The sequence below is a fragment of the Pteropus vampyrus genome, unplaced genomic scaffold (genome assembly GCF_000151845.1).
Source record: "Pteropus vampyrus isolate Shadow unplaced genomic scaffold, Pvam_2.0 Scaffold35, whole genome shotgun sequence".
NCBI classification, from domain to species: Eukaryota; Metazoa; Chordata; class Mammalia; order Chiroptera; family Pteropodidae; genus Pteropus; species Pteropus vampyrus.
In genome coordinates this window covers 3,615,918-3,628,653 of record NW_011888816.1, presented here as the reverse complement: position 1 = coordinate 3,628,653, position 12,736 = coordinate 3,615,918, and the positions used below count along the sequence as shown (strand labels likewise).

General features: G+C 38.0%; 1 protein-coding gene across 1 annotated transcript in view; it reads right to left on the bottom strand.

The window, feature by feature from the left end:
• Window positions 1–12,736, bottom strand: part of ULK4 (unc-51 like kinase 4) — a 406,030-nt gene that overhangs the window by 104,280 nt on the left and 289,014 nt on the right. Inside the window, exon 33 of the mRNA XM_023529030.1 lies at window positions 971–1,156. Coding sequence (XP_023384798.1) covers window positions 971–1,156 — 186 coding nt within the window. The remainder of the gene's footprint in view (window positions 1–970; window positions 1,157–12,736) is intronic.

The window sequence follows — 12,736 nt, the reverse complement described above, 5'->3', positions numbered from 1 at the left end:
ATAACGGTGTGTAGAAGCAGAGAGACTGACGAGCCAGAACACGGCCCAGACTAATGGGACCTCCACTCTTTCATTTACTTCAACAACAGCTACTGCAAACAACGGCCTTCGAAACCAGCAGAATAAGATTTACTGTAAAAAGAAAACAAGTCTGTCTTCAAAAGTACCTTCAAATCAACATCAACTATACATATTTTGTACAAATAAATGGGACAAAAGGGGAAAGTTTTTCCTTATGGTAGAATGCTGGGAGTTAGAAGTGCTGAGATTAGAAAATCTCCATTTTGCAACTATCACAAATTTAAAAGTAATAACTACACACTGATTTAATGAAATGATCAAAATTAATATCACCAGCAAGGGGCAAAAAGTCACGAGTCTCTAGATGTGATGGACTGAAAAAGACACAATATCCGTCCTGGAGTTTTCCTGAATCTGATTGTCAGACAACATCAGATAGATACAAATTGAGGGTGATTCCACAAAATACCCAGCCTATATTCTCCAAAACTGTGATGAAAAACAAAGAAAGGTTACAGGAAGATTCCAGATTAAAGACATCGGTCTACTAAAATACGTGATCCTGGACTAGATCCAATACCAGAAAAACAAGCTATAAGGGACATTATTGGGACAGTTGACAGAATTGGAATATGGATGGCAGGTCAGTAAAAGAATTGTATCACTGTTAAATTTCCTGATTTTGATTGGAGTAGTTAAGAGAACATTGATTTTGTTTAGAAATACACACTTAGGTTTTAAGGGGTGAGGGGCACAATGTCCTCTAGCTCCCCAATAGTTCAGAAAAGATATGATTAATGGACAGAATCTGTTACGCGTTAACGATAGGTGATGATGGGAAAGGTAATGAGTTATTTTACTGAAATGAGGTTGAAGTGAACGACTGCCCCCTGTCCACTGGCTGCCACTGAAGCCACCCACCCCAGCCCAGGTTTCTGGGTGGACTCACCATTCTTCTGAGAATCCTCAACAGAAGCTTCTGCTCCTTCGGGTCCTCCTTGAATGTCAGTAAATCAGCAAAGTTCTCCGCATTTTCGGGAGACAGGCTCTCTGGGTTTTCTCCTCCATAGAGCTGAACCAGTATAGACAGACACTTGGATGAAACTTCAAAAACTTCGGGATCCTCATTAGGGAGCTGAAAATTAACAAATAGGGCTACGTAAGCTCCATCAAAGATGGCGCTGGTATTGCTCAGGAACCCTAGTAAATTTGGCTTACTAGGGAAAATGTCCATCTGCGTAACAAGTCTGACTAATTAAATCATTTTCTGAATGGATCTCTTCCAAAACGCATAGTGACTCAAAGAAAGCTAATAGCACAAAACCAGGAGAAAGTCCTTCAGTCTATTAATCCAGTCGTCCCCAACCAGGTACCAGTGCTCCTGCGAGAATCTAATGCCCGATGATCTGAGGTGGAGCTGAGGCGGTGATGCTAGCGCTGGGGAGCGGCTGCAGATACAGATGAAGCTGCGCTCACTCACCAGCCCCTCTCCTCCTGCTGTGCAGCCTGGTTCCTAACAGGTCACAGACTGGTATCAGTCTGCAGCCTGGGGGTTGAGGACTCCTGCATTAATCCATGGTCAAGAATGGCTGGTAACGAGCAGAGGAATAGCACATGTCATATATGCATATATTCATACGTGTCTGTGTGTGTGTGTGTGTGTGTGTGTGTGTCTAGGGTGTGAAAACAATCTGATTTTTCAGAGGCATTCCCTTACATTCTTGCTTACTATTAACTTGTTTTAGGAAAAATCCATTTCCTAGAAGATATTAAGAAACACTTTCAACTTGTCTGTGTCCAAATCATTACTGACTAAACAGGTGAGAAAGCATTGTTTCTGTACGTATTTAAAGGTATAATCTAATACCACAAGCATTTCAACCTTTTTAGTTTTTAAAGTTTTATTATGTTTATAATAGCTTTACTGAGAGGTAATTCCTATGCCATAAAAGTCACCATTTGACACACACAATGCAATGGTTTTTAGTATATTGAGAGTTGCACAACCATCACCACAATCAATTCTAGATTTTTTTTCATCACTCTAGAAAGAAACCTGTACCCTTTAGCAGTCACCTTGCCATCACCTCCTCCTCCTCCTCTCTCCCAGTCCCTCCCCGGAGCTAATCAGCTTTCGGTCCCTCTGTATCTGCCTATTCTGGACATTTCAGATACATGAAATCATTCAAAATATGATCCTCTGTGACTGGCTTCTCAGGCTTAGTACAGTGCTTTCAGGTTCATCCACGCTGTAGCATGTATCAGTACGTCATTTCTTTTTATTGCCTAATAATATCCCATTGTATGGATATATCACGGGTTGTTTATTTGTTGGTTGTTTCCACTTTTTGGCAGTACTGCTATGAACATCTGTATAGAAGTTTCTGTGCACACATGTTTTTGTCTCTCTTGGGTATGTACTTAGAAATGGAAATGTTGGGTCACATAAGTCTATGTTTAACCTTGTGAGGAACTGCCAGACTGTTTTTCAAAGCTGCCATTAGCACCAGCAGTGCATGAGGGATCCAGTTTCCCCATATGCTCACCAACACTTGTTATTATCCGTCTTTTTAATTGCAGCCATCCCAGTGGGTGCACGGTGGTAACTCTCTGTGGTTCTGATTTGCAATCCTCTGGTGGCTAATGATGTTGAGTATCTTTTCATGTACTTAGTGTCCATCCGTATATCTTTTCTGGAGCAATGTCTGTTCAGATCCTTTCTCATTTTTTTTAAATGGGTCATCTTTTTATAATAAAGTCTAAATATTCTTTATATATTTTAAATACAAGCCCCTTAGCATATATGCTTTTCAAAAATGATTTCCCATTCTGTGGGTTGTCTTCTCACTTTCTTAATTGTGTCCTTTGAAGCATAAGGTATTTTTTATTTTGATAAAGGTTCATCTTCTTTTTAATTTTTTGTGATTTTGGTGTCATACCTAGGAAACCGCTGCCTATTCCAAGGTCCTGAGATTTACGTTCTTCTAAGAATTTTTATAGTTTTAGCTCTTCCATTTATTTTTCCTTCTAAAAATTTTATAGTTTTAGCTTTTATGTTTAGGTCTTTGATTCATTTTAAGTTTTATATATGGTTTGAGTAGGGGGTTGAACTTCATTTTTTTTGCATGTGAATTAATCTTTTGAGATATGTGTAGGTTCATATGCAGTCGTACGAAACAATACAGAGAGATCCCAGACATACTTCGCGCAGTTTCCCCCATGGAAACCTTCTGCATAACTGTAGTATAATATCACAACCAGAAAACTCACATTGAATAACCCATTGGCCTTATTCAGATTTTACTGCTTTTACACGTATTCGTGTATGTGTGTGTGTGTGTGCACACATCCATGTGCATTTAGTTCTGTCCAATTTTATCACATGAGTAGATTTGGTGACATCCATCACCTCAAGATACAGAACAGTCCCATCCTAAAGATGCCTTTTATAGCAAAAGCCAACGCTCTCCCTCATGTTTTGTTATCTACTCTAGCCACCTTTTTTTTTTTTTAAATCGGTGCATTTAAATCATTTACAGTTAAGGTAAATATTAAGATGCCAGGGTTTAAGTCTATCGTGCAATTTTACTATTTGTCTTCTGTTTCCTCTGTTTCTTGTTCTTCTGCTTCTTTTTCTTTTTAAACCTTCCTATGGGTTACTTGAACATTTGTTTTCTATTTCCAATAACAGTGATCTCTTTTACTCCCAGTATTAATTTCCTTGGGTCGCTGTAATAAATCACCATGAATGGGGTGGCACAAACAACAGCAATTTATTCTCTAACAGTTCCAGAGGCTGGACGTCAGAGGTCATGGTAGTGGCAGAGCCCTGCTCCTTCCGAAGCCCGCCTCGGTGGAGCCTTCCCTGCCTCTCCCGTGGTCTGGGCACCCGATGTTCCTTAGCGTGTGACGGCAGAACGCCAGTCTCTGCCCCTGTCTTCGCATTGTGTTCTCCTGTGTGTGTCTCTTCAAGTGGTCCCCTTATTAGGACACCAGTCGCTCTGGGTTAGGGAGCCCGTGCTGCTCCAGTGCCACCTCATCCTAACAAATTTCGTCTACAATGAACCAGTTTCCAAATCAGGCCATCTACGGAGGTGGGGGGAGGAGTTAGAGCTGCAACACTTCTTTTTTTGAGAAATGCAGTCAACCCACAGAGCCATATTAATAACTAAAAAAAAAAAAAGATACGATCGTCTCAATAAAAAAAAAATATTTAACAATATTAAACACCTATTTCTAACAAAAACTCAGTGAACTAGGAGGAGAAAGAAACTTCCTGGTAAAAGTCATGTCAGAGACTGAATGCCTCACCCTGAGATCAGGCGGACAGACAGGGATGTCTGCTCTCATCACTTCATGCAGCACTGAATGGGGGGCAGGTCTCGCCGGTGCAGATCGGCCCAAAAAAAGGGGGGTGTCCAGATTGCAAAAGAAGACAGACATAAGTGCTTATTTCCATGATCCTCTATGGAGAGAATCCAATGGAATTTACGAACTACTGGGGCCCATCAATGAGTCTCACAAAGTTACAGGATTCAAGAGCAACATACAAAATCAATTGAATTTTATAAGTAATTCAGAAATTGGAATTAAAATAAATACCACGTACAATAACATCTAAACAACTGAAACACTTAGGGATTAATCTGATAAATGATGAAAGACCTGTACACTAAAGATATGAAATATTGCTGAGAGAATTTAAAGGGGATACAAATAAATGACAGGATATACCTTTTTTATGAGTCAGAAGACTCGATTTTGTTAAAATGCCAATTCTCCCAAAATTAATCTACAAATTCAATGCAATTGCAATCAAAATCCCAGTAGGTTCATGTTTTTGTTTTCGTTCTTTTGGTAGAAACTGACAAGCTGATGCTTGTCATATGAAAATGGAAAGGACATAGGCTAGCCAAAATAAATCTGAAAAAGGAAATAAGTTGAAAGACTAACCTTACCTGATTTCAGACTTAATATAAACTAAAGTAACCAAAACAGTATGGTATTAGCATAAAGTTAGACGCATGAGTTACTGCAACAGAATAGAGAGTCCATAAATAAACCCGCAGAAATACAGTCAACTCATTTTGGACAAAGGGGCAATGGCAATGCAGTTGAGTAAACATTTTCAACAAGTGGCGCTCAAACAATATGCAAAAACATCAACTTCAATCCATACCTTTCACCATGTACCAAAATTAACTCAAAACGGTGGATAACGCAGATCAACTCCAAAGTGGCTCAGCATCACGACAGAACATTCACACGTAACAAAAAAAAAATTCTTTAGGAATCTCTGAAACTCATTTCGTTCCTTTTTTTTTTTTTTTTTTAACTCAACAGACTGAAATATAAAACCTGAAACTATAAAACTTCTAAGAGAAAATATAAGGCAAGACTCTTTTGACCCTGGGTAAGAGATAGATTTCTTAAATATAACTAAAAAAGTATAATTTACAAAAGGAAAAAAAAAAGGTGAAATGGACTTCATCTAAATTAAAGATCTTTTCTTTGAAAGACGTTGTCTAGTTCATAAGACGTTCACTAAACAGTAGCTATTAACACCACCATCCCTATCACAAAGTGTCCCTTTACTGGAGACTCAGGAAAAAGTATTCTTTCATACCCCAAAACTAGAAAATGTATCTTTCTCCCAAGAAACATCTCCCCTCACCAGGCCCCACTTTCTGGGCGATGCACGCCTTCTAAATGATTACATTTCCACTTTTGTCCAGTAATCAGAACTCAAGGCCAAAACCATGGCCCAACTTTCGCAATTACATTAGACTTCGTATGTGTATAGAAACTTATCTTCATTGTTTTTATTCACGTTTTCTACTTTATTTAGGATTGCCAGACTTGAAAAAAAGAAACACCCAATTTAGTTGGAATTTCAGATAAACAATAAATCTTTTTTAGTCTAAGTGTGTTCATTTGGCATCTTGTATTTTATCTGTCAACCCTAACTTTATTGCAAACATTCTTATTAGCCAACTCCAATGCTTTGTGGAAGAGATAATAAACACACACATATATATACACACATACGACTTGGAAATATCTCAAAGTAAACTTAGATCTGAATTTTAAAAACTGTCTTAAAACAATTTAAAATCACATTTCTACTGTGTTTATTTCTGTTTACACAAGCTACACAATGCAATGCATTTCAAAATCTCTCTCGTTTTATATTCTATTTTAAAAATATCGCCTGGCACAGTGTTTTGTCAAAAATTATATGGGGATATTTATTGTCAGAGAAGAGACTATATTAACCAAGAAAAGAAAAAAACTACTACTTCATAATACAATGTTCTCTCCTCTTTTTATGTATGCAATCTAAAAGCACCTTGAGAAGAGACTCTCTCTGTGTTGTTAGGACATCTTTAACAAGAATTCACATTAGGCCATCAATTCTTGTTCCTCTGCATTTTAATATATCACTCCTGCCCAAATCAGCTGAAGAAGCAGCAGAAACTATCATTAAGCTGATGAATGGCAGCAATTCCAGATGACAACGCCCAAGGAAATGCTGTTGCCCACAGCCTTGACACCCTGCCCCCTTTTCCTTGAGAAGTAAAGATCCTCTATAGTTTCACTGACCATGCGCCCCCCTCCGCCCCCAGACACATTACACTCCTAAATGTGGAAATTTAGAGGGAAGAAAACCTGCCGCTACCATTATTGATTTAGTTGTAAGTCTACAGTTCACAGACCGGAGTACTAGGGTTTTTTTAAAAAAATGAAAAGTTGAAAGTCATTGGTAGGTCAAACAGGCCTTGATTTCTGAACTTCCTGTACTGCCCTGACTAACTTTCATAATGAACTTCACATTTTCCTGGTCAATAACTAAAGAATGAGAAAAACATAGCTCATTTAAAAAATCATAACCAGTCAATACAGAAAGAGATTTAAGCAATTCTATTGAAGCAGCAAAGTTGCAGGAACCATAGAGAATAAATATTTGTGTCAACACTGACTGCTAAGATACTGGGTTTTGTGTCAAAGCTTTGACCTGATCATATGTCACTTTCAGCTCTTCTCTGTCTCTCTGCTTTAGACATTCAGGTGGAATCTGTTGCCACTGGATGAGAGATGGATGTTCAAGACAGCCACACAAGAAATAATCAAATGTTCCACTATGCTTCAATTGTACACCTTACAATCTATTTTCCATACGGGAGCCATAGTGATTATCTAAAAAATCCTTAATCAGATCATGTTACTCTCCTGCTTAAAACCTCCAGTGACTTCTCATTGCATTCAGAAGACAGTCCAAGTGCCGTATTGTGTGGCCCAAGACCCCTTCTAGGCAGTGAGGCAGTATGACCGGAGCGAAAGGGCAAGAGGAGGCTGGGCAATGAGGTTGGCGAGGAGGGCGAGATGACAGAGTCTTCAAAAATGTAAGAGCATCCTTCACTGATTGAATTACCAATGGCTTAGATATTCTTGTGGCAATATTACAGCTAATGGATATAAGAGCATGGAGTTCAGAGGACAGATCGTGGCTAAAGAGACACAGCTGGATGCCCCAAGTACAGACATCGCTGAAAGCGAGAAGCTGGAGCTCACCTGTGGGAGGGTGGTCGCTCAGCGTGATGCCTTGGGTGCGGAGTTTGGAAACTGTCTCTGTAGAGGAAGCCTCACCATCAGTTCTTTCTCTACCTTTCTCGGAAAATTCAGTAAGGCTCTACTCTGGGCTTACTGATTTCTTCTCAGCTTCAGTTTCTTTAGAGAAAAGTTCTGACATCATTTTGGGGTGTCATATTAGGCTACTTGGTCTTCTGCACGTGAAAACAGGAGAAGAGCGGAAGAGGGATCAAATGGCGGAGCCATTCTTTGTCCAGACTTCTGAAAATACCCTGTGTACATCTCCTCCGCCGAGGCCAGAGGTGCCGTGGGGTTTCACAGAGGCAAGGCCAACTCCATTGCCAGGCCAACTCCATTGCCTCGCCAGCACCAGCCAGGGTGTTTGGGGCCAGGCTTCCTCTGCCCTGTTAAACCCGTCCACGGGTTTCCTTCTGTCCTCCAGAAATATGTTGGAATCTTAATCTGCTACTGACGGCCATCTCCCCTTTCTCTTCATCACTAGAAGGTTATTCCTTTTTGACTTCCTGTACTTTTCCTTCAGAGGCATTTTGTGAGAGACAGGAGACAAGTGTGAGAAAAAGAGTGAAGAGAGGCCTTCCTGCTCAAGATTCTCTTGGGAGATCTCACACTTACTCCGCAGGATCATTTTAATAAACTAAAAAAGCGTGGCTAGAATAATAGTAAAAATTACTTTAAACCTTACATTAATTTGAGAAGAATTCATATTTTTGTCTTACTACCTGGAAGCCCCTGGCATCTCTCTCCAATTCATTTAGGTCATATTTTATGTCTTTCAAAATATTCTATACTTATCATCATGATTTGCATTTGTTACATTTATTTTTGGCCTTTTTAGGGGGATGGTTTTAGTTATTTCTATAAAGAGATTTTCCCCCATTTCTATTTCTATCAGATTAATGTCAGCACAAATAAAAGCTATTGGCTTACATGTATTATATGCCACCATCTTACTGAAATTTGCTTTTGAATGTCTATGCATTTTTATTTCGATGTTTTTTCCCTAGGTACAAAAATCTTATCAACTGAAATAATCATATTTATACTTAATATTTATTTTTCTTATCTTATAGCATTATATATAATACCCCTTCCATCACTGTTGGCTATTATTATTTTAACAAAAATGTTTTCAGTGTTTATTTTAAATGTTTACTATTAAATTCTAGGAATTAACTTCCTATATGTTAAGAAGATTCACTCTATCGTACATGGAGTTTTAAAAAATGAAGAATGACCAGTTGAATTTTTAGCATTGATTATTATGGCGTTTTTATTCTCCCTCAATTTCTTAAAATATGAAATTATACTTTTGTAGTGCCTGAACTACTCTTGAGTTCCTGGATCAAATCCTATTTGGTTATATCGGTCCTTTAATATACTGCTAGATTTGACTATTTGTTTTTGCAATTTTCTTACCCATATTCATAAATAAAAGTGATCTTTGGTTGCTCTGTATTATTTCAAAGTGGGTTATGACATTAGATTTACTATAGTTTTATGAAAATGAATCACGAAGCTTTCTAACTTTTTCTATACTCTGAATTATTTAAATAGCATAGTAGTTGTCTATTCTTTGAAAGTTTAGAACTCACATGTAAAACCACTTAGGCCTGCAATATTTTAATGATAGATTTTGTAGGTGCAAAATATCGCATGATGACAATTCCGTTGCCTGATATCTTTTTCATATTACAAGCTTTTTTTCTTGATAGTAGCTAATGGAATTCTAGTGTTTACCCTGTAAACTGGCAGCCCTTCTAACTGCTTGTGAAAGAAATCTTAGCAGGATCAAAAAAAGGAGAACATTACTTCTTTCCCTGCAGCTGCAGAAAAGCAGATTCCATTTTGTAGCACAAAATCGTCCTTGAAAATGTCACTTCTAATAAAGTAGTAGACATCTATAAGGCAGAGAGGGTGACTGTGTCCTGGGCCATCAATGTTTAGCTTTTAAAACAAATAATTCTGATTAGCTATTTTAACAATGTTTGCTTTGGTGATGATACTTATATTGACATCTTTGAATTTCTACATGGTATTCTTGTAAGATTTGTTGGCTTGGCATATCCCCTTTCCCATCTGCTTGTGGTAAAAACAAATTAGACCTTGTAAATTCTTATTTACACAAAGAGGGCGAGAGTCTTACATCATTAGATGACCAAATTTTAACTGCTGAAGTTTGATTTTTCTATCTATTCTGATACCAGTATTGGTAGTTTATAATTTTCTATAAAATCATCTACTTCTCTATATTTCCAAAGTTAATGGCTTAATGTTATACCTATTTCACATTTGGGTGGCTATATTTCTTTTTCTCTTCCTAATGCTATAGCCACAGAATGAAAATTAAAACAGTAATGATATCATCTTTACCTGTCAAATGAACAAAAAAAATTTTTAGACTCAGAAGATACAGTGCTGGTGAAGATGGAGAAAAGCAAACATATTTATCTACCTTTAATTAGAATGTAAACTGCTAAAATCTTCTGGGAAGTTACACATGATAATTAATATTTATTATTTAAAAGCACCTTTTAATCTAGCCACCTCACTTCTGGGTATTTATCTACTCAAAGGAAATGCAGAAGTACCTAAAACCATACGAAGACGTCTACTGTATCATGCTTATAATAGCATTAAGCGGAAACAATCTGAATGGCCATCCGCGAGGAAATGTTTAAATCGAATAGCTGTAGGTTGATATTATGAAATACTATGCAGCTATTAAAAAGAATGAGACCAGTGTAAGTACTGACTGAGAAAGATGTCTAGAATACTGAAATAAGCAAAAAGAAAAACTATAAAATACTTATGCTATGGTACTATTTTTAGAAATAAAGAAAATCACTGATACGAGTGCCCGTGATGGTAAGCAGAGCGAAAAGAATGCAAGGACACGTGTCAAACGTGACCCTGGTTACACTGGGCGGTGGTGCCATGGTACCGGGCGGAGGGACTTTAGTTTTACTTTAATCACTTCTAAATTGTTTGAATTCTTATAACGTGCTTATGGCACCTTCTGTAATTCAAATATATGAAATAAATCTGCCTTCCTTACCCCTAAAATTCTTAAAGGGGAAATTTCCTGAGTACTCTCTGCGTGACTCTCAGGGACTGACTAGTCAAATAAGTCGAATGCAAGACTTGCTACGACCAGTGATGATGGCTGGAGACATGTGAGGGCTGAGGCTGCCTTTACAGCTCCAGTAACAGCCTATCATGATTTCTTATGACCGTCAAATAATGAACAAAGAAACTCGGAAATGTTACTGTTTGGTTATAAGTTTCAAAAATGTATTAGAGAATTATACAGAAGTCATTAAAATTACTGGTTACTGAATCCAGGATGTTGAAAAATACATGAAGTCCTCTCCATATTAATCCCTTTCTGAAGAGCTCATATCTAAATAATATAGGTTTGAAGTAGGAGATGTACCCCAAAGGAAAAAGAATAGAAGATAACACATTTATCCCTAAAAGTGATTATTTCCATTCCAAGAACGGATATATTTTAAATAAAACTGTAAAGCCATTAAAATTTAAACACCGCCCATAACAGTACAAACTTATCAAATCAGACAATTTTTACAACTGGAGAAAGAAAAAATTCTCCATTTAAAATCGGTTAAACATAGTGATGGCTTTGTTATCTAGACATTTAGCGTATGTTCCATTAGGTAAAGTCTTCATTTTATAAACTAACTAATGGCTCATTTATTCAAAGAGACAGATCCATGATTAAAACCGTCTAAGACTGTATAAAGTTTTACTCGGTAGGACTTCGATGCCCTAAACCACCGTTACGGGAAGCCCTGTGCCGTGAGCCCCCATGATGCGCAAGCCGCCGCAGGAGACAGTCAGGGAGCTGCAGCGGCAGCTTCCCCACCAACAGAGCCATCGGGGCAACTAATTTCAGAGCTACGATGAAATCATCAGAAATACCCCTGGGTACATTATTTCAGCACATTAATGAGGCTGCTCGCAAAGTGAGTTTATTACAATAAGAGATGGATGTTTATTGGATCAGTAAATATGATTACAGAACACACTGCACGGGAAGGGCCTCAGGGAGCCGTAGACAGGATAATTTTGCAGGCATTAAATGAAACAAAAAAGCTTAACATCATTATCAAAACTGCTAACTTCACTGTATTACAGTTATGGGTAAATATCCACATTATTTTCTTGCTTCAAAAATGATGCTGTCTGAGTCTACATGAAATCAAAAGGTTTTTTGGGGGGGGAGGCGGGAGTGGCAAAAATAAAACAAAGCAAACTCAGGGAGTTCTCTACTCGTCTTAAAGTCAGCCCATTTCTAAAGACACCTGGGAACTGTATGTCTGGACTGTAGCCATAATGGGTTTTCCACCACCTGTACTACTGTACTACTGAGTAACATAGATAATACCACCATCAATAATGATACAACAAAGAGATAAAAGCGGACACTTGGGTGGAGGGATTTATAATGTGCCAAGTGAGGTGTTAAGAGTTCTTCATGCATTGCTCCCTTAGTTCTCCCAAAAACCCTGTGAGGTGTTACGTTTTCCTTTTTTTTGGACATAGAAATGGAGACTTACTAACTTGCCCATGATCATTCACCTGATAACTACCATTAAATGGATGGGTGTTCAGAGATGATCCCACTGAATCACAGAAACACCACCGTGTCTGGCCAAACAGCCTCACATGGAATGTCAAATCGATGAGATGACACTTTTTAAAGATGTAACCATTTCTCTTTTTGTTGCTGTTACATGAAAATGCACATCTCCATGCTATGAGGCTACTACTGCTGATATGAGTCAAATGCAAGACTCATTCTAACCAATGATAACGGCTGGAGAAGATGTGAAGGGCTCAGGCTGCCTTTGACAGCTTTTCCACAGTTTAAAAATCTGGCAAACATTTTGCAAGACTGAGATATATGCACAGCAAGTTATTTGTTACCTATCAACACCTCAACTTTAAATGGAGTTTCCTTCATCATCCCAAAAGAAATATGTCTTGAGTCTGACTATTTCTCTCTGATGAATGCATTGAGAAAAGGTGTCTTTCCACAGAGAAATTACGTCAAAGAGAAATTTTCATAGGGTATGCTTTGCTA